At 36.3% G+C, this 25,013-nt stretch overlaps 1 protein-coding gene across 21 annotated transcripts in view; it reads right to left on the reverse strand.

Moving 5' to 3' along the window:
- LOC143299761 (uncharacterized) overlaps window positions 1-23,335 on the reverse strand; it is a 118,570-nt gene extending 95,235 nt beyond the window's left edge. For 19 of the 21 annotated variants that reach the window (XM_076613160.1, XM_076613184.1, XM_076613231.1 and 16 more), the window contains exons 1-3: window positions 23,220-23,335; window positions 20,846-21,606; window positions 19,417-19,620 (exon numbers count right to left, since the gene is read on the reverse strand). In XM_076613160.1, the coding sequence (XP_076469275.1) occupies window positions 19,417-19,620; window positions 20,846-21,584 (943 nt within the window). In that variant the 5' untranslated portion in view covers window positions 21,585-21,606; window positions 23,220-23,335. Of the gene's footprint in view, window positions 1-1,257; window positions 2,482-19,416; window positions 19,621-20,845; window positions 21,607-23,219 lie in introns of those variants that run through there. The other 2 variants (XR_013057567.1, XM_076613218.1) reach the window with 2 other exon arrangements.
- Window positions 23,336-25,013: the final 1,678 nt, after the last annotated feature.

Raw genomic sequence — 25,013 nt, forward strand, 5'->3', positions numbered from 1 at the left:
TGACGAGTTGTACATGTACAAAAAGTACATATATGCATCAAGCACACCAAACACTTAACATATGTGTACACAAACACACCCACTCACACACAACCTGCAAAAGTTTTAAATGCACACTAGTCAATAAGATGGCAGTCCATATGTTTTGAGACTTTTGAAATTGAGCTGGGAAATTTATGCAACAGGCTGGAAAGGGCAGTGTGTTCCATTCTATCATGCCAGGATAGAAGAAAGAACGCAGATCTTGTAATTTTTGTTTCTTTGAGGAATTGTCAACACTCCAGAATCAGCAGCCAAGCTTAAAAGATCTGGTAGTATAGACTGAAAGTCAACAGAGGTATCCTATTCAATAAAATGCCCCTGGGATTCACATGAACACACACACCAAATGCACTGATAAGGACATGGGCCTTTAGTTTTGTGTGTGTGCGTACAGTCACTGACGCACATGCAGACACACACACAACCAGTGGAATCAATAATCGTTACAAATTTTATCCGTTGACACATATCCGTACTTGAGGACTCAATATACAAAAATATCCCTGCATTGAAATAAAACCACCATTACAGAGATAAATTCAGTATAAAACCCCAAAAATTAAAAGATTGCTGATTCAAGGTCCTTGTTTTTTGTTTTTGTTTTCTTTGTTTGTTTTTTTATCATGCGCTTAGTGCATGCTACACTCAGTTTACCTTATCATCCGAATGACTAGCACCAGACCACCACTCAAGGTCTAGCAGAGGGGGTGAATATACTGACGAGTGTGGGGTTCGATCCCATGAACTGATATTATCAGACTTCCTTGGCAAACACGTTACCACTAGGCCACCACACCACATGGCCATCTCCATAACCAAGGATCAAATGGCCCCCAGTTGCTGTCCTTGATAACTGAAGGGTTTGAATCCCCCCTTTTTTTTAAAAATGTACTTATCTATTTAAAACATAGTTACAAAGGTATTTTCATATTGACAGGAGAGCGAGTGTTTTTGTTTTTGTTTTTTTGTTGTTTTTTGTGTTTTTTTTTTAAAGATATATATCTCTCTCTCTTTTGTTTTCCTCCATTTAATCAAAACCATGTTCATGTTGGTCATACTTGATGTTAGCAGCACCAAAGTTCTGATCACAATTCTCTTGTATTGTGTATATGGCCACAAACAATATTTACAAAATATATGTCAGGAAACACCAGTACTAATCTTTACAACTAATGAACTAATGAGAATGTTTAATTATGACAAATGTGTAAGTCATTTTAAAATCAATATGCTTTATTCACACACAATTGTCTACATAAATTAAGAGAAACATGCCTGTCCGAAGCATAAATGAGAAACATGCCTGTCCGAAACAGTAACTCTTGATCACATGAAACTTTTAAGTGGGGAAAAAAAAGGCAAATACAGTGCCAAAGCTAAACCTTGAAGCAAAATCAGACTGGCTAATATAATCCTAATGCTAAATGCCAAAGCCGCAGCCCACAGTATAAGTGCATGAAACCAGGCCTAAAAGAAAGGATATCATGTGTAGAGCTTAAAGGCTTCAGGCATAGTGAGACCATGTTTTATCTCAGTCAAATCCACACCTTTTTTAATATAATCATCATGAATATAATACAGGGCTAGACATTTTCTCCTTTTTTTTCTTCCTTTTTTTTTTTTTTTTTTTTTTTTAAGAGGAAAAGATCTAAAAAGAAATCTACAAAGCTCCCAGACCATTCATTCATCCATATCTATGATTACAACTACACTTTTCAAAATTATGTATTTTCCAGAATCTGCATGTCAAAACCAGTGATTCAGGAAGCGTCTGCAGAATTTCAGTCTTCCTTGCCCAGTTAGTATTGTTTCTCTTCTTCACCTTCTTCACAATAATGTGGAAAGCGCAACTCTGTCCCCTCCAACCACAAGATAACAAAGTTAAAAGGCACCAGTCTTGTTTAGCAAACAAAAGATTCTCTCTCTCTCTCTCTCTCTCTCTCTCTCTTTCCCTCTCTCCTTCCCCCAACCCCCCCCCCCCCCCCCCCTCTCTTTCTCACTCTTCTCCAAACAAACATGGATCATGAACTTCCATTTCAAAAGCTAGACAGGAGAGGTGGCAAACCAACCTGCTGATCAACCAGCCCAGGTCTGCCACATTCTGGTCACAAAACCACCACAGTCTCACTTTATCACTTCAAAACAGCATCATGTTCATAGAAGAACTATCTTTCTTTGTCTTTGCTCTCTCATACATTTCCAGAATCTTCTCCTTCTTCTTCAGAATGGCAAACACCTGAGTCTTTGAGATCCTGAAGGTGTAGGCTAGCTGCCTCTGACTCTTGGTGCTACTTTGCTGGATTAACTGCACTCGCAGGTGCAAGGGCAGCTGGTGGCGCTTACTGACCGGAATCCCCAGCCTGGCAATATCCTGATAATACTCTTCCACAGTCCCTTCAGGCCAGTCATCGTTAGGGTAACGCCAAGGTTCCTCAGGTCCTTGAAAAGGCATATACAAAAAATATGTTTATTTCTATTCCTCCCGCATTATCGAGTTATACCAGATGAAACAGATACAGTAAAAGCATGTGCAAGCAATGCTAAAAACAAACTTCATTCCAATGATCTCTTGAGTATTCTTATGTTCAAAAGCTGCCTTCGTGGCACATCCTCTTTGCCGTCACAATGACTTCATGTTCCAAATGAATGGCAAATGGTCTAGGGCATGACTGCACAAACCATACAATGTAATTTGGTAGACAGTACACAGGAGAGTTTAGAACAATTCAACCAACCATACAATGTAATTTGGTAGACAGTACACAGGAGTTTTAAACAATTCAACTAACCATACAATGTAATTTGGCAGACAGTACGCCGGAGAGTTTAGAACAATTCCACACAATTCAATCAACCATACAATGTAATTTGGTAGACAGTACATCGGAGAGTTTAAAACAATTCCACTATAAACTCCTTTTTTTTCCCTTTTTTTAAAAAAAATATATATATATATATTAACATTGTTTAGGGCCTTATTCAAACTCTCACTTCAACAAATGAAATTAAATCAACGTTTCTGAGGCTTGAAACATCTTTCCCAAACACGTTTTGTTTACGATCATTCCCACATACGGCAGGATATGACTGCACACTCAACAGCTATGGAAGCATGGTGGATCTCTTACTATAATCTCTTTCTTTGCCTTTACAGAATGCATCCCCCTCCTGCCACTGCCCTCTAAACCAACATATTTGAAATGCTGCAGCATTTGTTTCCCACTCTCCCATGACAAACAAAATAATGAACATTCATTGTCTTATTACCATTCATGACTATTTTGTGGGCATTTTATATTTTCCTTCTGTGTTGACTGTACATACTTGTTTGCAGTACTCTGATTTTTAAGCTTGCAAATACACCATCAACTAGAATTATTACTAATACTACAGACTCAATGGTAGAGGAATTTAAAGAGGGAGAAAAGTCAGAAAAATATTTTTTTTAAATATATATATATGCGACTGGCTGGCACTTCTGAAGAAGACTGAAGATTCTAGCAAAAGCCTGTGTGTGTCTGTACATGCATACATGCATGCATGTGCATGTTTGTGTGTGTGTGTGTGTGTGTGTGTGTGTGTGTGTGTGTGTGTGTGTGTGTGTGTGTGTGTGTGGAATTAAAGGCATGCACCCCAGTAACTATTTTTCACAAGTGCAAACCTGCGCAACCTGAACCCATTTTAACATTTAAGTGCTGTTTCATCGAATGTTAAGAAATCTTTTTCAATATATTATTCTTAGAGCACATATAATTTCACAGAAGTCATCAACTCTAATTTCAATGCCAATACTTTTAGTACAATATTACCAAGTGATACAGCAGTAGTACTAGTACTTACCGAAATGTACTTCCAGAAGACAAGTCCCAAGTCTGTATGAACTGTGTAATACATGGCACTACAGGCATTTTTTCACCATTTTCACTTTTCCTGCCTGTGAAGCCAATTACTGGTACATTCCAACCAGTTCCATACCCTTCCTCATCAATAAATGTTCTCGATACAGAAATACTAAAAAAAATATCTGGAGATTAATTATGTCAGAAATCCTCAACAAAAAAAAATAAAATAAAAAAAATCCCAAGGAGTATCTTAAAACATTATGAATTCATTTCAGGAATACTTCATGTAAGAGTGTCTTGCTCATGTCACTGAACACTATCTCAAACATCAAATGTCAACATTAATTATGTTGCTGAACTCACATTCATGCACACAGTTCTTCAAAGTACAAAGGGTGAACATTGACACATACACTGTATTACCTTATAGTGAATACTAGTCCAGAAATTACAGAACAGTAAAACCAACATTCCGAAGTAACAAAATAGAACACATAACTCTCATTGATGTTCATTTGATTTGACAGGTCAGCACATAGGTGATTTTAAGTCAATGACAGACAGGCAACAAATTTTAGATCTGATTTTTATTTTTGAAGACTGTATGGCTGGCTTGAAAGAACATAGTATTTTACTGACAGGCAGAGCTCAATCCAGTAATTCCACAGCTTGAAATGATGTTTTCTGGACACTGCTAACACAACCCCCCAAAAAGGAGTACATCTTAATTAAGCAATCATGCTCAAGTTTCTGGTATTTTCAGCAATTCCTGACTAGAAATATGTTGTCACTTATCAAGCTTTTTCCTTTACATGAACAGTTATAATACTGTTTATGTGCACCTGCACGCACACACACACACACACACACACACACACACACAGCTGTTCATTACACATGAGATGTAATCATGCATGTACATGACTAGGCGACAAAATCCTCTTTTGTTGAATCTGTGCAGACTGCAAGGTTTTGTTTTTGTTTTGTTTTTTCACACACTAACACAGTCAGTGACTGCATCAAAAGATGCACCCAAAGAGAGTGAATAATTCTAATAATTTATCAACACAATGATTCAGTGACAATGTTGCAAAATCCAAGGAGCACTGTCATAAGCACAGATAATAAATTGAAAAATGTGTCCAACAGACAATGTATAAGGAAAGAGCTAATAATCTTGTACTGAGACAACGAGATGAACAGTGACCAGTACAAATATCCAGTGAGATTCCTTTGCCTTCATCTGGGAGTCCATAACAAAGTACTACCGGAACTGTAACAGGATATCTATAAATGTATTATAATTATATGGCATTCAATACAAAATCTCTGCCAACATTGGAAACTGAACAAAGCTAATACATATACCATGAAACAGGAATGATTTTTAAAGTCATCCTCTTGAGTGTAAGCAAATATTTATACTCAGCTTTGGGGCAGAGTCAGCCAAGTCCTCAGTGACAGCAAAGGAAAAGGTCAAACTTTATCTGCCTCCCAACATTAATAACAACCTGCTTCAATGAACTCAACAGAAACATGTCAATGTGTCATCTTCCTCTGTACTTGTGGGCTTCAATCTCCCCTGGCACTAGCATCACAAGTGTGTTTGTGTTGTGCTTTTTTTCTTTTTTTTCTTTTTTTTTTTTAACATCTTTTGCAGTTTTAGGCAGTAAAGTCAGAAGCAGTTTCTTATTGACATGTTTGATTTTGAAATCAAGTTAATTATTTCCTGAATTATTCAGCAAAAAGCGAAATCATACTCTCCAACCTTTGTTATCTGATTAGCATCATGATCATGTACAAATTATCAAAATCAAAACAAACACCGCACAACCACTAGACCAGTAGCACTTCTGAACATGAAATGTACAGAAACTCTGCCAAAGGAATAAACTCCAAAAAGTAAGGGAAAAAATATTACTGTTATTACTGTGTGTACATAATTTCAAGCACAGTGAACTGCTTCAATATGGTTCCTTCCTTTTTAAATCTGTACATGGTTCCCTGATAAAACCTTGAAGAACTGCATGCTTTTGACACAAGATATACAAAATCAATCACAGAATACAAACCCGAACTTTGTAAAAATTTGATGGGATGGTTAAAACTATAAATTCAAAATAAAACAGAAAATAACAAAATAAACTAACCGTAATTATGAGTTACATTTAACAGATGATAAGGGAGTGAGAATAACAAAACAAGGTATGAACTCTCTTGCTTTTGACATTTTCATTCGGCCATCAATTCTACAGCATATTCTATTGTAGTGATTTTTACACCAGGCATGAGCAATAACTTATCCAGTAAAACAAGAAAGATGTCAACAACATGAAGAAGTAAAACTTGCCTTTTTCAGTTTTCAAAACATGTCCAGAACCAAATCAAATCAAATGAATTCAAAACATTCTCCATCAATAAAAGTCAACACCATTTCTGTTGTTCTTGATCTCCTTCAAACTTTTGTCTATTGATGATTTCTAGTTTAACAAAACTTTACTGCTACTATCAACTTCTAATGTGGAGCAATACATGGGAACATGCACAGCACTGTTCCACTCATCTCCTCTCCAAACTTAAGGAGTGGCTCTTTGCAATGACCCAGGGCTGTCAGTGACAGTACCATATGAATGACACACACACACACACTTCACATTACAACTAATACAAGTTCCAGCCTCCCCTCACACCATGCCCACCACCAGAATGTCTCCCCCACACTACAAGGCACAATTCATGTCTATTAGGAACACCACTGAAAACTCATCGACTGATCAAGAGAGAGGCAGTATCAGAGAGAGGCAGTGAAAACAGAAATAAACAGGAATGAAAAAACAATACAGACACTGATGATTATCATGGTGGCACTAACAAGGGGGGCAGAAAAGAAAGCCGAGGACAAACAGATCATGATGGCTTTCTCTTTTGAATTGCCCAGTCCGCAGGCACGTTCCATCACAGCTGTTGATTTGGGTTTTATCACAGAGCACAGTAAAGTCTCTTTTTCATTTGTGTTCTGGATTGGATTCATTTCTTACCATGTGTATTTTCTTATTCACAGCTTGTGTGTTTCACTTTTTATGGACCAAATTTTATTGGAAAAACGAACTGCCTAGGACTCCACAGATTACTGTTCTGCAGGATTTTAAAAAAATCATATTACTGTTACAGTGTTAGAGTTACAGTAGGAGTGGGAGTGGGAGTGGGAGTGTGTGTGTGTGTGTGTGTGTGTGTGTGTGTGTGTGTGTGTGTGTGTGAGTGAGTGCACACGCACGTGTGCCTGTGAGTGTGCATGTGTATGTATGAGACAGAAAGACTGAGACTCAGACAGACAATATGGCTTTCTGGAGGGTGGCACAGGAACACATGTGCATGCTTGAGAATCTGAGTCTGAATTTTGTGTGTACATTAATGTGTCATACTGTCAAGCAAGCACATGTACATTATTATGCTTGAATGCTCACATTTGTGTGTCAGTGTGTGTATCAGTGTGCAGGCAAGTTTCCAACAAACTTAACGTTCAACGATTTCTTTTACTACTTGGCATGGATAGGCATCCGTGTTAATGTTTTTTTGGCATTCTTTTAAAATGATATGGTTTTATGCAACTGATAAATGCAGCATTTTCACGGAGCACACATACATTCTGACCAGTGAAGGTTTTAAAGAACTCACACACAGTCTGATCAGTTCTTCCACATGATCTTTTTTTTTTTTCTTTTTTTTTTTTACTTGTTCTTAAAAAAAGGGGAAAAGACAGAAGAGAAAAAAAAGCAACACAGATATAATAAAATCATATGAGAACACTGAAATAGAACAGAATGACAAACAAAAGAGTGAAACAAACATTATGGCTAACCAAACATATCCAGAAAACAAGAAATGCCAATGCAGCCAAGTCATTTATCTTCAATAAACATTTCAAAAAGAAGGGGAGCAGTGTGTTGTGGGCCAATTTTTAATACAATAAATTACATGGGACAAAAAGTGAAACAGAAGAACACTGAAAAAGGGAGAAACATTTAATTACAGCTTTGAAAGACACTGAGAAACTTTTTTTCTTTTTTTCTATAATTAAAGAACTTGAAAGACACAAGCTTAACTGTGAAAACTGCATGTGGAAGAACTGCCAGTATTTACAGATACCATGGTAATACATGTCATGGACAACAATGCAAAACTTGTCCTGCAAAATCCTGGAGCCTTGATCAAGTACACAAACTTCAAGTTCAAGACCTGTCAGGACAAGTTTCACATTACCAAAGACAATGCCAAATATATATACAGTCCATACCGAAAATCCTCCACCTCTGTAACTATTCAGGAATATTTACGCAACATAAATAACAAGTTGTTAAAAACTATTATGCAAAATTGCAAACCACAAAACAATGACTCAGTGTGTTAATTCTAAACGTTTGAATTCAAAATGGCAAAAACCATTGCTCATAACATTCCTGAACGGGTCACTTACAGAGGTGAAAGGGTTCACTGTATGCTGATCATGTCACTGCCAAGAAAGCCATCATTGTGTGTCAGTTTCATACACAGCTCTGCGCTGGCTGACGCAGATAGGGGTAAATTCCGCTGTCTTTCCCCATCTCCCACCCCAACCCCTCACTCTTTGAAACTGTTACATGTCAATTCCTCAGCAAAGAACATTTCGTTCCATAAGCACAAACAAAACACAAAATACAGAACACTTATCAGTATTATTTAATGACTGATTGCCTCATTCAATATTAGAATAATTTATAACTGACACATTAGGTCTTAAATGAATTTATACATGTAACTAAACCCACTACAGGAAATAGAAGGGTTTCTATCTTTTTAATCTGTCCTGTTCCCTAACCAGTCATTTTCGAAATGAGAAAATATAAAAGTGGAACGACAGGAGCATCTCACTTCCTTACTCTACAAGTATCTCAATTTAAAAAATAATCTTAAAACAGTTTTCAAAAAAAAGATTTTAAAAAAGAGAAAATGTTCTAACTTTTTAAGAGAAAATGTTCCAACTTTTTAAAGCCCACCAAATAACTGAATAAAAGTAATAAAACAAGATAGTGAAGGAGAATCAAATGGAGAGTGGAAAGGCCAGGTATAAAAGAGATGATGTATCAATCACAGAAATTACACAAACATCTCTAAAGCGCTAAGTACCTGGGTCCACAGTACATTACATGAAAAGCGCTTTGTCTGTTTACAAACAATTCAATTAAACTTCAATGACACAGACAAAATGACAGATGAACAGATGTTGAAAGTGGTGTTCATCTGTGCATTTACTTAAATCTTGAATACATTAAATGAATAATCATTTCAAGATTATTTTTGATGGGGAAAAAGATTGAAAAGAAATTAACTGATCTCCTGCAACTGGTTCCAGAAGTTCCCAAAACCTGTCCAATCCATCTCACAGTCTTCTTCAGCCGGCTCAAACCAAAGAGTGCAATTTAAAAGCTTCTGTGAAATTAGCCTGTTCAGGGAGAAATGTTCATTTACAAGAAATCCCATTAAAAACTCTGATAGCACCAGTGAGGACAGATAACTGAAGGGGAACAGAATTTCCGTTTCCAGAGTGCCAAACACAATAAAAGGACTGAACTTATCTCTTGCAGTCTTGTTCTGGATATCAACTTCATCAATCTTTCAACCAGCTCTAGGTGACAAGGAGTGACAGCAAAAAGGAACTGTTAAGGTGAAGACTTGGTATGGGAGAAATTCTCATCTGTTCTTTTTCATCCACATCAATTTTAGCTAATCTGGCCATCCCAACAAAGTGTCAATGATGGTGAAACAAAAAATAAGTACTGCTTTTCTGTTCATCATTATCAAAGTTACCTCTCCTGAAAAAAAAAAGTTACCCATGATGATGTAGATAGAACTATATTGTCTCACCATTAAGTTTACTATGTGGCTGATTTGGGTTGTTGTAAATGTAAACATGTAGTTACTTTACCAGAATGTTTTTAACGGAATGAAACAATAAAATCATTAATCTGTCATAGGTGTACTTCAATTCAGAAATAAGCGAGTCCCAAAAGAAGCAAGTCCTACAAAAAGCACACACAAATATGCACTACAATGACATATCAGCCAACTGTAAGTATTGATGTGCAGGTGGCTACAAGCATGTGATCTTATGCATAATGCATGAGTGTTTTCATCATCAATATGTTCATGTTAGATAATATGTACACATGTTCCTCAGAACAAAATTTGTCTATGTACATGTCAATGTGCATGTGTTGCTCAGTAAGTGGAGTTAAGAAAGAGAGACAGGCAGACTCAGAGTGACTCAGTGAGATGGTGTGTGTGTGTGTGTGTGTGTGTGTGTGTGTGTGTGTGTGTGTGTGTGTGTGTGTGTGTGTCTGTCTGTGTCTGTCTGTGTCTGTGTGTCTATATGTCTGTGTGTGTGTGTCTGTGTTTGTGTGTATGCATGTGTGTGCTTGTGTGTACTTGAGTATTTCAGCATGTTCAAGCAAAACCGAAACAGCCAACTGTCACACATCTTGCTGCATTTTCAGTATCTATTCAACTTCTATATCCCAGGAAAAATCAAAAGACACCACTCCATTTTAGCCATGCAACCTTTTTCCGAAAACCGCAAGAGTTGAAAACAGGTTCTTATTTCATGATTATTTAATCTATGCTAATGCTACCCTGTGAGATATTCTTTTCCTTGTTTTTTCAACATGTATCTGAGTGTGTATGTACAAGCACTGTTCCTTATATCATGTAATGTACAAACGGCACAATTTCATTTTCGAAGTCTAATGCTGTGTGTGTATGGGTGTGTGTGTGTGTCTGTGGAGGGGTGGGGGGTGGAGTTGCAAACACAAATTTCAAAGTCTGATGCAAATTTATGCAAACTAACACTTTTGCTTAGTTCTTTGCTCACATAGTTGCAGAACTGTTCACTACTCGCCTGGTTTTTATTTTGTGCAGCCATAAAAGACTAAAAATAATACTCGACTGGACTGGAAACTAACTGGCTATGAGAATGTTTAGATCTTAAGATACTGCTAAATATATCAACAGCTTTTTTCTGCACCCCATCGTATGCATGACTTGTAAATGGTTTGCGACAGTTCCACCACACTGTAGAAACAACTGACACTGGTTAGAAAAAGAAGGGGAAAAAAAAGAAGAAAAAAAAAAGCAATATCATTTTTCACTTGAAAAACTTGGAAGTAATAAATAACTGGTCCAATTTGAGTGCTCCTGCACTTAATCCTGTGGTACAAGTATAGTGAAAGACTGGATCCACATCTTAATGAAAATGACATCATCAATAAACTGGGTTGGATCATGTGGCATACAGACACTCTAGACACTGAAGCACACACACAGTTACATGAAACATGAAGAGGATCATGATGAAGGCACATTCCAACAGACCACACCTGTATGATCTTACTACTGAAGAAGGAACCCCAATGTATGATGCAATTCTGGTCCAAATAACATCAATTACTTTTTATCAATAAAACCTTTTGGTTGTTTAGTTTGTTTTGGAGGATACTGACCGAAGAATGGCAATACCATGTCTCTCAGAAAACCTGACATCAAAATATTTGTTTTATAGATATTTGGGGGGTTTTTTGTTTGTTTTTGTTTTTGTTTTTAATCAGGAAAATGTGTCTTCAAAAGCAATGTTTGGAAGTGGACTGTCAAGCACTGAACTTTGGACACACTTGGAAAGAATTTAAAACAAGAAAAGAAGTGTCTAATTAAGCGGTTTACCATTATCCTCTCATCGCTTGTCAGTGGTCTACCATCTCTTGATGTTCATTCTCTGTATGATTACTTAACACAAAGGGAGCCACAAAGAAAAAGAAAAAGAAAGAAACACACACACACACACACACACACACACACACACACACACACACACAGAATTCCTTATTTTCTGTCATGATTCATTCCCAAGTTGAAAACCTCTACACAGCTTCCCATCCAATGACAAACTATCATGAAGAGAATAAAGCTGAAATTACTCCCATGGTTTTGTATCTGCTCAAAAGTTGCTTCTCGGACAAGAAAACATCACACACATCAAAGCAGAGAACTCACACACTATGCCACGCCATGCCTTGTTGGATGGCCTAACACCCTTTTGCCTTTTCCACAGATCTGAACAAATGTCCCACAGGAAGAAATTGAGTATAGGTCAGCTATTAGATTAGCTGTTTCCCACTGTCACATGCACCCAGAGGAGCCTAGAAGTAAACATTGCAATGGAAAAAGTGTGTGCAGACAAAAGGTAAATACTTAATGAAAAGCAATTTAATCAAGCAGTTGTGTTGGACAAGACAACTATGTAGCATTTGCTGCAAACAGTATGTAAAAATCATGTGCTCATTTTACTGGAAAATACCCTCAATCACATTCATTACCAAGTTAAGAGAGTAATCAGAAGCAACAGAGATACTAATTTGAAGGCACATTAACCTTTTCTCTGAATTCATCACTGACCGCATATTTAATAAAAATAATGTAAAGATTTTATATGACCAAAGAATCAAAGAGATTCTCATCTTAAAAGCTGACAATGCTGTGTAAGTGGGTAAGTGAACAAGCATGTAAGAAAATAAATGTGTGTGTAGAAGATGCACCAAGAGAAAGTGAGAAAGCAGAGGGAGTGGTTTATCTATTGATAACGACTGCAGCAAAATCTTTTTAGAAGGTTCATTGTTTTGGGTTTGATTTCCTTTACTTTCCTGAGCCTACTTCCTCAACTAAGTTATTTCCAAATCAATTAATATGAAAAACAGAAATTCTTGAAGTCACTTCTGTAACACGCTTCCATTTCTGAAATAATCTGCATTGAAAGTATATCATTCTTTCTGCAATTTACAATATTTTTGCTCAAAAGAATGTCCAAGGGACAAGCAGGGAAGGAGCCAGATGATAATTACAAGTGGATTTAATTTTAAACACAAAGGGAACATTTATCATCTTGAAATCCAAATAAAATCAAAACTAAAAATGAGAATAGGAAGGCGAATGGGATCCCAAACACAACTACTGGCCCAAAATTTACACCCACCTTCGCACCCAGTCATGCTACTTTGGTACTTTAACGCATTTGGTATCCAGTTACATCCAAACGGTTGATGACTTTTTTTTTTTAATATTCAAATTATGTTTTTAATGTGGTCATCCCGATTTCAAAAAGTTGAAATCTAGGCCTTCAACTAAATCACTTGCTTGTACTTCTGGTTTACAATGTACTATGAATAATCCACATAACTTTTTTTTTTTTTAATCCAAACTACAGCCCATTATTATTTCAGTTTTAGAGTTTATCATGTTTACAAGTAATGTAATAAAATCATCATAAAAAATGGTGAAATGCTTTTCGAAAACAGAACATATGGTTTCCAACATAAAACATTTGATACATTACAATTTACATGTGTCTGAAGTGTAGCACAGTGTCATACAGAATGGATATTCTCTCTCCTTTTTCCTGACAGGATTCAGTCTTGTTCTTTTCAATAATTTCTGTAGAATTTGAGTCATTCCTTGTTCTGGCAGAAACTGCAAATATTTCTTGACAAGAGCTATTCCTATCATTTCTCTAAAAACAGTATTTTTCTTTGGAGATAATAAACTTGACTTCAATATCAACTTGATGATCATACAATGTAAAGTAAATAATTTGGGCAAAAATTGTAAGCTTTTGTCTGGATCACATCTCAGTCAGTCAATGTTATCTGTAACAGGAGTGGCTGGAAAAGTCATAAATATATACAGTAACCTACAATCAGATTTGTATTTGAGAACTCACATTTTGTGCAGGTAGCAACTGTGATTCCAAAGAAAACGTCAATGTGTAAGTTTACCCCCACAAGGATGAATGCATGCTCACAACACTCATGAATCCCTTTCTCTCTAATACACACACATACATACACGGTATGGAGTTACCATGCTCTACTTACTCAAGAATTTATCATGTATGTTACTGTTATACTTTCAGAAACAAACAATTCATTATTAATAAATCTATAAGCTGCCAACCTTTAGGGCTCAAAATAAGTTGTCAAGAATCAAAATGTCTGCTACAGCATTCTAAAAAGTCTAAAGTCTGATTCATCATGTGTGCCATTTTTAAACATAACAATGGTCATAACTTCTATCCCTTGAGGTTTTTGTTTTCAAATCATCCTGAATGCAGTGTTTTATCAAAAAAATCAGGAGTCCTTCACCTGGTGTCCCTCTTTTCATTCACACCATAAAGAAAAGGAGAAGTTATCTTCAATCAATCAAGGAGTCACGAAGAGCTCAATGCATCACCTTGCAGTACATTGTTCACCTTGTCAACCCTTCCCCAAACAGATGGCAATTTCAACTCAAAATGTTCAGTCAAGTGCTGTAAAATCATGTCAATGCAAACTTCAATATATATTACACCATTCAAATTAACTTACTTTGTTTTGTTTTTTTTCAGACTACTTCCCTTGCTATGTCTGAGATTGTTTTAACTGGCTCACGTTATCTTACTGGTGGTTCTTATTTCACTTTGAAAAATGCCATCAATTATATCATAAAAGAATATATATTGTTCTCTCTCTCAGACTGTCTACAAAAGCAGGTGCGTGTGTGTGTGTGTGTGTGTGTAAAGGAATAGTTTGCAATGAGTACTAGACACTAAAAAGATAGGACGCACAGTAATAAAGCACAACATGTCAATTTGATCATATTCGTTTTTAATTTTATTGCTTCCAAGAGCAGACATAGGGACTCTTGTGTAAAGTTTACAAGGAACAGCTGGTTAATACAATCTGCTGACATAATAGTTTATCAAAAACTGAAAAAGTCAATAAGTGAGTAATATGTCTTTTTAATTTGCAACTGAAACAAACAGCTACTCCCAAGTCAGAACTCAAAATTATGCAAAGTTTATATCAATAATATATGTGATTTTTTTTTAAAACATCTGATTTAAACACTGTATGATTTAGCAATAGCACTGCATGTAATTCCACACTTGGCACACTGAGCTGTCTGAACCATTACCCCAGTAACTGTAAGGTGTCTCTTTTGTCAGCTGGAAAACATGCCAGCTACAGTCAGTATAATCAACTAAGTAAATAACTAAAGACAAAATACCAGTCTACAAAGGCGCAAATTATGAATGAATGATGTGCTGTCAGCAGTTCCTGTGATGATGACTACTACCAGAACTTCCACACAAACACTGTTTCACTGTTTTACTTTTAGTGGTCCTTACCAATGTCTCACCATATAAATAAAACACAACACACCCCCTTCCTCACTCCCTTTTTTTCTTTGTTTTTTTTAAAATAGTAATTCTACCCTGTTTCTTTTCAAATTCAGAACATCTTCATAAAAAATAAACAAACAAATACAGTAAATAAAAATTCCACAATCGGAAACGTCCGAAGAAACCATAAGGGTTGGCAGCTATGAAACAAATCAAACAAAAAAACAAGTAAACAAAATGTACTTGCACTGTGAAATATTGACATGTAACAGGCTTGTCGTTTTCATATTTTTGTTTTAAACAAATCATAATTTACTTCAGAACTACTCATTTCTTTATTGCAACTTATTTAGGTTAATTCTAACAAAATACAATGGGTGGGCGACACAAATGATACTTCCAAGCCAGTGACATGGAGTGTTGTGCTTGCGCAGTTTGATTTCAATAATCATCAATCATTCAAGTAACACAAGCCTCAGAGATGAATCAAAACCAAAAGAACAAAACATAAAAGTTTAGAAAACTGTGAGAAGAAAAGTCTAAAATACATTTTTTAACTTTCTGAATTGCAATGCAAATTAATTTCCACATCAGTAATATCCAGTGATTGATACAATCAGCCATTTAATTCTTTCCACACACAAAAATGTTTCCATAAAAATTGACTCCGTTAGTCCATAGTCTGAAACAGTCCAAGTCTGGCCAGATACTGAAACAAGAATAGGCTTGTGTATCTTCAATATTTATATTTTCAAAAGAGAAATTTCTGTGTACAGTAGAAACCATTAAGAGTGGAAACAAATACACAATAACACTTACCTTGTGTGGTGTGCCAAGGTTCAGAGCAGCTTCATTTGTTGTTCAACACAAAATCATGAAAAAGCGAACTTCTCTCATCCAAACAAAGAACTTATTTCATTCATGTTCTGTGCATCAGAACAGATCTGTCCACTTTCAATATAAGATGTGGGTTTTCTTTTTTGGAAACGAAGCATTTGATTTTGTAAGCTGAATCACTAAAGTAATTTTGCCAGGTGGCTCGGTCTGTCAAACTACACCACCTGACTTTTTAAGAAATTCATAAAAATTCCAACAATTATGTACACATGTGAACTATGAGCATGAATCAGGGTTCATACAAGTTTTTAATTGAACTTTTGTCAAAACATCTTCAGAAAACATCAATGACCTGAACTGTTACTTTTACAAGTTCTATTGCATTTGGAACCCAGTTGAAAAGCACTGTATTTCAAGTGCCAGCTTTGGTCCCTTGAATTCATCATTGTCCACTATATAGTTAAAAAGTGTGACTTCAGTCAGAAAAATCTATTTCATGTCCGTCTTTTCTGACCATGATAAAAAAAAATTCAAATTCAGGTGGTAAGTTCTGCTTTTGTGATCTAACACTTACAGAAATCATATACTTCAATAATATAGTCAAAATTAAAAACTTTACAAACCTGGGTCACCTTTTAAAACTTTATAATAACGACTTTTAAAAAAGCATGTGAGTGATTATCACCAATTCTTTATAATAAAAATTTTTTTTAAAGATATTTAAAAAATCAGATCCTTCATAAGCCCTGGGATAGTCAAACAATTACTATATTAGTTAACAAGCGTCTTCCGACATCCTGACATTTATTTCAAGGTGTAAGCTGAAGTGGAACTTTGTGGTTCTGCTGAAGACTGAACCATGATATCTGCTTTTCTTATTGGTAGCATTTGTTTCGATGAAGCTTTCTCTCTTTCTGTTATAAACTGTCAACATAAACTGCAAGATCAATCAATCATCCTCAGTTTCAACACTGAATCTTAAACTGTGCAATCTATTTTTGGCATTGAGCTGACTGGTTATCCATTTGCCTCTGTGCAAGAGTTTGGAAGTCTGTTTACTTCTATATGGTCAGCTCTGATTTGTGTTTTAACTTTTGCTGATGACATTAATTTTTTTTTCTTTCTTCATTTTGCACTGCTTTCTGAACTTCTGTCCAACTTTTCTATGATGCACAACAGAAAATTCCCTTTTTTTACAATTCTTTTGTCCACTGATATGGCACATTCAAAAGTACGTCTCTAAATCAAAGTCCAAAGGGGGGAAAATCACCTTTTAGTCCCCAGTTTATGGTGTAATGCTCAGTAGTACAAACACCAGTAACATATGTAACAGTGTCATAAATATTTCTTAGAGACAATGTTGTATCAGTGAAAAAAGCAACCAGATAGTAGCAATGTAGTACTGACTGACATAGTTTTTAACAAATCTGGGTTTAGTAACAGATCTATATTTCAGTCCCAACATTTATGCTCATGAACCAGGTCATAATTTCTTAGTCTGCTTTTAAAAAGCACTTTAAGCAGAATAATAATTATGTTTACATTAACTTCTTAGTTCTAATTAAAACAAGCCATGTACAGCTTTATGAGTCACTGTGATAATCATTACATACTTATTTCCTGGGCCCAAACTTATTCTGAAGCCATCTCTTATTCAGTTTACAGACACCAAATAACTACCTAAAACTAATCAATTAAAATCCATGTACACCTTTATGACAGTCACTGGAACAATTATTCAGTAACTTATGATTTTATCTCATTTCAAGGACTCCAATTTACTTTTAAACTTAAAGTCATCTTTTATAAAGACACCATATCTATAACCCATAGATCAAAATAGCAGAGCCTTAACGGTTAAACCCGTTCAGTGCCTACAAAATGTCAGCGGACATCCTACACAAAGTGTTGCTATAGTGCCAATAAGACGTCCACTGACGTCGTGCATCTATTCAGATTTTCCATCAATGGAGTTTGGTTCAATGAACATAGACAGACTCTAAACAGTTTAATGTGTTTGGATAATTCAAACGAGCATACATCATGTGGAAGACCAAAAATGCGTTTTGAACTCAAAGGTACTGACAATTACAATGACAAAACTGACACCTGACACTTTGTTCAGGCCATCTGTCTAATCAGACATCATTTTTGTGCAGGCGACTATGTCAATAAGGGCACAGTACATTTGTGTTGCTTGGAAAGAGGAGGAGAAAGAGAGAAGTGGTGGAAGGAGATGGATTAAAGGCCAGACAGAGAGCATGGTGGGGGGAATGGCTGTGGACGTCAATGAACTGTCTTTTCAGTGTTCAAATGCCAAAATGGACAACAGCCAATAATCCACAATTTTCATGAAACCCAGACTTGACAGACAATTGTTGCCATAAACTTATGACCCATTTCATTTTCTTCTACACCTATAAGCATAATCTAACAATAAGCATGCTATTTCCAGCTGCACTTTTTTTTCTTTTTTTTGCATGTTATTCTGTGGATCTCCTTTTTTTTTTTTACATAAAAATGTTTATCTTTACTTCGAAATTCCAGAATATCTATTTACAATCAAAATAATTGGGGAAAGAGCCCAGATTCACAATTCACATTCATTTTCCATCACTAAAGTAAAATATTATTTTTTTCTGAATCTCCTATAGTTTTTGTGCTTTTTTGTTGTTGTAAAAATTGTTAATTTATAACCTCTGAATCCTCTCCTGAGAGAGCACTTTTTTTTTTCTCTTACAAAATTCTCTGGCACTGAACGGGTTAAATCATCAAAGAACTCTGTTCTCATCTGTAGTTCAAACCATGTACTTTATTTACACAAATATATATAACGGTAACAATTTTTCACTCATCAGATTTTATAATGAAGTTAATAAATAAACATATCCCATAAGGAGAAAACCTTTAGAGTTTCTTCTTGATACCAAAGCAGTTGTCCGGAATGTTGAAGCATCCACCAGTCCCTGCTGTCGGTGACGTTGTGCTTACAGACATGGAAGAACACACTTTGTTTCCACTCATGAAGTGCCCTCATAAAACAAAAGCTGAGCAAAGGTAAGCATCTGTTTTTCTGTCTTTTGTTTATTTCCTTTTATTTTTTCAAAACCATGACATTAGCTTTTAAATCAATCTTAACCTTAACTTTACAAATCACACTTTACAGTTGGTCCCAAAATGATGCTCTTTCCTTTCATTATTTCAGTTGTTTTTTGTAGGTTTTTTTTTATTGCTGGGGTGGAGAGCTGGGGAGGGAGAGAGGGGGAAATTTCTGAACATTTTTAGAAAAAAATTGTCTTCCTTCAGATCAAGTCATCATACAAGATGCATCTGCCAGTGCTGCTCAGCCTTTTGCTTTATGTACACCATTCAAAGGTTCCTACTGCTGCTGACATCTCTGAGCTTGCGATACTTGTAAAAACACCACAAAACAATAGGTAGGAATCAGACACCAACCTGATGGATCGAGACCACTGGAATCTTGTGACGTGCCAGGTAAGGGATCAGCATAGGGGTTTGTAGCAGACTGAGAACCAGAGCCGTGACCGGGGAAACCAGGGAAAGCAGGACCAGAGTAAGCAGCAGGATTCTGATGAAGCATAACTGGATACAAGTTTGAACCAGAGTTACTGTTGGAGTCGTCTCTTCCATGTGACCAACCTGCCATGGAGAACAGTACAATGTACAGCTGCAATGCCTTAAGTTCCTTCATCAGTTAACTGACAACAAACAGCTACAATCTTTAATTATAATTATCTGACTCTGTTAAATGTTTAATCAAATTAATGTGGTTTTTCTTCATCATCTAAATTTAAAGAGACAGCTTTTGTTGAGATGTCCCCTTTCATCCTCATTCCTTCAATTCATGATAGAACAATCCAAAACAAACAAGCTGCAGCCATTTGATAATGAAACAAGCCATGCTGTTTGCTAAAGTCAAGAGAAAGCATCTGCACTGATCAACATCCAAGAAAAACTGATTTTATAACATTATAGGTCAAATGACAGCATATAAAACTATAAAACCTACTCACAACAGAACAATGTTGTCATGAAGCTCAGTCATTTCATTAGAAGGTTAAGTGATATTTTTAGTTATCAAGAACGCATTATTGTCCTGGTTTTGCAGACAAAAATATAAAAATCAGCATTTAATTGTGTCAGACAACTACAGCAGAACAGGATAACATAAGATTTTGATTCCACAACAAATTTCCAAACACCACACTTTTTAAAGTATTTGTTGATGTACAGTGATGCACATCCTGAACCACTAAAGCCAGTACAAAAGGACAAAAAAGTGGGCAATGGTTGTAGGACAGGACATTTAGAAAACTAAATTAATTAAATTTCATGAGAGAAAGACAGCAAAAGCAGTCTGATTTCAAGTAAACCAAGCAACAACAAAAAATTCCATGCTTAGCAAAAGAAGTTCCTGTTGGAACAAAAAAATGATAATAATGACTCCTCTTGTTGTGTCAGAATAAGAGGTCAAAGTGCCAAGTTTAGAGAATACAAAAAATATAAATGTAACAGTAAATGCAGTTTGCATATAATTACTAAATTAGGCTTCTTTTTTATTTTTTTGTGCCCATCCCAGAGGTGCAATATTGTTTTAAACAAGATGACTAGAAAGAACTGAATTTTTCCTATTTTTATGCCAAATTTGGTGTCAACTGACAAACTATTTGCAGAGAAAATGTCAGTGTTAAAGTTTACCACAGACACACGGACACACACACACACACAGACAACCGAACACCAGGTTAAAACATAGACTCACTTTGTTTACACAAGTGAGTCAATAAAACTATTGTTTTATCTGTCAAGCAAGAATTGTTTCATTTCAAATTCAAGGAAGTCAAACAATATACAATATTTTTACCTGTTTCATTCCCACCACCATCGTCGTCATCTGCTGCTTCTTGTTTGATCCACATGGCACCTTCTGAGCGTGGTGAATGTGAGTGTGATGCTGATGCTGCATGCGGTGGTCTGGAGCCTCCATCACCCACCTGTGAGGCTAAAGTCATCAGTTCATCCTTACTGATCTGTTCTAATTTCACATCACTGATGTTAAGTCCTTCTTGCTGCGATGTACTCTGGCTGGCTCCTGAATGCTGCCTGTTGTTTTGCTGAAAACTACTGCTGCCTCTATTCGACGCTGAAGATGGACCTCCAACACCACGCATACGTTGTGCATGCCTTTCGCTGGAGCTGGGGGAACCCCCACGCTTCACACCTCGAACTGGAATGGATCCTGAGTTTGAACTGCCTGGAACTCTCTTAGACTGATCAACAATCATAATATCGTCATCGTCTGATGAATCTCTCCTGCTCTTGCTGCCAGCACCAAACTTAGAAGAGTTGTCTTTGTTTTCTGGCGTCTTTTCTTTATCATGTGGGAGAGCATGAAAGCTGTTGCTAACAAATGTGACAGAATTTTCATCATTCTTGCTCACCCTTTCATGCAGGATGTAATCTACTTTCTCTCCTGTATCAATACTGAGGTAAATATGTCCAACAAGTTCTACTCCTCGTTGAAATTCCACATATCCATTGCACAATGACTGCAAAAATTTTGTAAGTGAACCAATGAACTTGGTTGAAGAATCACTATCCATTGTTCAGCCGATGCCCGTAAATCTGCAATAATGAAAAATATACTGATGAATATTTTTTTCCACTCTCTCTACCAAACACATTTGGGCTGGAAACTTCTTGAAAATTTCTATCTTGCGGTGGAATAAAAACTATAACTTAAAATCTTCTGTTCTTCAGTCAGTCCTCTCTGGAAAAAATGTGTGTTTATAGCAAATAGGATAAGTTATTTTAAAACAAAATAATAAAATAACCAAACAAAATAAGAATGTAAACGAATGCTGTAATACTAATATCAGTAGACTAGTCTTTTAATACTTGGACAAAATAACATACAAATTAAGTTACTTTGAATCAAATAATAAAACAATAATGTAAACTGATATTGATAATGAAATAGTATCCATAAACTTTCAATACTTGGTCCAGGTGGTAAGATACAAACTGAAAATAAAAAAAGTAATTTTGAATCAATATCTGTGACCACAGAGTTAATCTCAGAAATGAATAAAATATCAAATTCAAATCATTAAAAAAAAAAAAAATGAACAGTTAACATCATCCAAATCTTTACAACTCGGTTAACCTCCCTCTCTCAGTCTTGTCTTAACCCTCCCCACTCTTTCCACAAGCACACCCCCACTCCAACCCCATTTACCAACAGAGACTTGCATACTTAAATCTGCATTCATAAAACTTAGGGCAGTACTAGTAGGTTAAGAGGAGACTTGATCGAGACTTACAAAATGTTAAACTGCTTTAATGATGTTAATGTAAATAATCTTTTTATAATGTCTGATTATGAGAGTAGAAGAAACCCAGTTAAGAAAATTCATAAGGAGCAATGTAATACCAACCTAAGGAAAACTTCATTAGCTAACAGAATTGCACAAAATATGGAATGCTCTACCAATTCAAACTAAACCTGCACAGAATACTCACATGTTTAAAAATCTCCTCAATATGAAGTTAATGAACACCAAATTATAAACAAAAAATGTCTGACTTTAGAGTTTGACGAATAAAATACAGCTAACAACTGAAACAGCAAAATAGTGTATGCATATACCACAAATAAGGAAAAAGCGACAGATACTGAAGGGGACATAAAAAAAGGCCACAATGCCAAGGCAGACAACCTGACAGTCCCTACACTGCTAACATTCACAAGCAATACAGAACATTATCAAAATGATATTCACTCTTTCAATATTATAGAATTCAATAACAGACAAAACTGACTGTTGTGAACGACCACAACATGTAAACCATGAGCCTTGGAAAGTTGACAAAATCCTATCAACAACACTAAAATTGTCTTCGATGTGGTTAAAAGACGTCTTTGTCTTTCTGTCACAAACAAAATAAGATAAACTCCAAATGGCCTATTTCCAAGGTTACTGTTAAGCTGTAACGCCATCAAATACAAAATAACAATAGATACAAACAAAGTGAAATAAAGACTACTATAAATTCCAAGCAACCCAATTCGTGAGAGTATTGGCACGATTACCAGGGCGCTTGCGATCACCGTCGCAGGGACATTCACATAAATTTATAAATTCTCGACTGAATTGCTGCAAGCACTCGGAATATAATGCTACTCCATACACGCTCTTATTAGACACAAAGTACATCTGTTGATAAATAACACTTGCCTGTTGAAAGCTTAACAAAGAAACTGATATTTGCAACTGCTGACAGTGGATATAAAATTCCAGGATTTGGCTGCGTTGACCGGGCGCGGACGTCAGCCTGAAGTGGAGAACGCTACGCCATCTGTTATCTGTTCACCGAATCTGAACGGAGAAACACAGGCTTGTCCACATGTCACTGCCGTGGAGCAAAAAGAACCGTTGGTCCACGGCCTGTTATTACATTCTAATCAAACAGATCTATGAATTTGTAAAAAGTCGAAGACATCCCCACCCTGACCATCACGTTCGATTTCATATTCAATGTTTTCGAGTTTGATAAATTTATTGATTATCTCACTACTAAAATAGAGATGATCAGAAGTAGTTTCTATTCTCCTACCGATTTTGGCGAATCTGATACTTTTAATGGAACACAGTTCACTGCATTCCAGACAGTTACCAAGGAACAGGTCAAAGATGTCATCCTCAAGATGCCAAAGAAATCATGCAGTCTCGATCCTATCCCACATTCTATATTTTACCAATGTTTAGAAGAATTACTACCTATTATAACCAATATTATGAATATATCCTTGACCTCAGGTGTTGTCCCACAGTCCTTCAAGCATGCCTTGGTGTGTCCCCTTTTGAAGAAAGCTAGTCTTGATCCCGAAAACCTGAAAAACTATAGACCAGTATCAAACCTCCCATTTCTGTCTAAAGTTTTAGAACGTATTGTGCTTGGCCAGCTTATGAAACACGTTGAGGTCCACAGTCTCCAGGAGCTATTTCAGTCAGCGTACAGAAAGGGACACAGCACGGGAACGGTCTTATTACGTGTGGTCAATGACCTGTTGCTGGCATCTGATGCAGGCAAGGTATCCATCCTGTCACTGCTGGACCTTTCTGCAGCATTTGACACGATAGACCATGACATTATAGTCAGAAGGTTGTGTGCTGTGTTTGGACTCAATGGTACTGTTCTGGAATGGTTTCATTCCTACTTATCAGGCGCACACACTCTGTCCTTGCAAATGGAAACCAGTCTGTTCCGTCTGTGCTCAGATATGGAGTACCACAAGGTTCCATCCTGGGACCTGTACTTTTTACAGTGTACACACAACGTCTAAGTTTGATCATCCAACAGTCTGTACCTCACTATCACCTGTTTGCTGACGATTCTCAACTGCATGATTCTACTATTCCCTCTGAAATTCCATGTTTAGCTTCTAGATTTAAAACTGGTATAGGAAAATGTAGCAAAGTGGATGAAACAAAACAAACTAAAAATGAATTATGACAAAACAGAACTCATGTTGACTGGTAATTAAAAAAATAAGCTCAAGCAGATAAATACAACGTCTATCATTTGTTCTGGCATAGAATTTTCTTTTTCTAGTTCTGTCCGCAATCTCAGTTGGTTTTTACCTTGATTCATCCCTCACGATGGAAACTCATGTGAACCAACTGTGTTCGTGAAAAAAAAAAAAATTAGGAAAATTCGCCATCCTGTGTGTTGGTGCCGCCAACAAACTTGCTGTTGCCTTCATTTTATCCCGCCTAGATTATTGTAATCCTCTCTTAGCCGTGGCCTTTCCAATGATAAACTCTACAAGCTCCAGAAAATACAGAATAGTGCAGCTCGACTCGTTCTTAAAAAGTCGAGGAGAGAGAGCGCTACTGCACTCCTGCGGACACTTCACTGGTTGCCTGTTCAAACCAGAAGTGACCTAGTATAAAGTTGCCTGTCTATGCTTTCAGTGCCTGAATTGTGATACCACACCCTCATATCTTTCTGAGCTTGTTAACCCGTAC

Source organism: Babylonia areolata, chromosome 2, assembly GCF_041734735.1.
Source record: "Babylonia areolata isolate BAREFJ2019XMU chromosome 2, ASM4173473v1, whole genome shotgun sequence".
Lineage (NCBI taxonomy): Eukaryota > Metazoa > Mollusca > Gastropoda > Neogastropoda > Buccinidae > Babylonia > Babylonia areolata.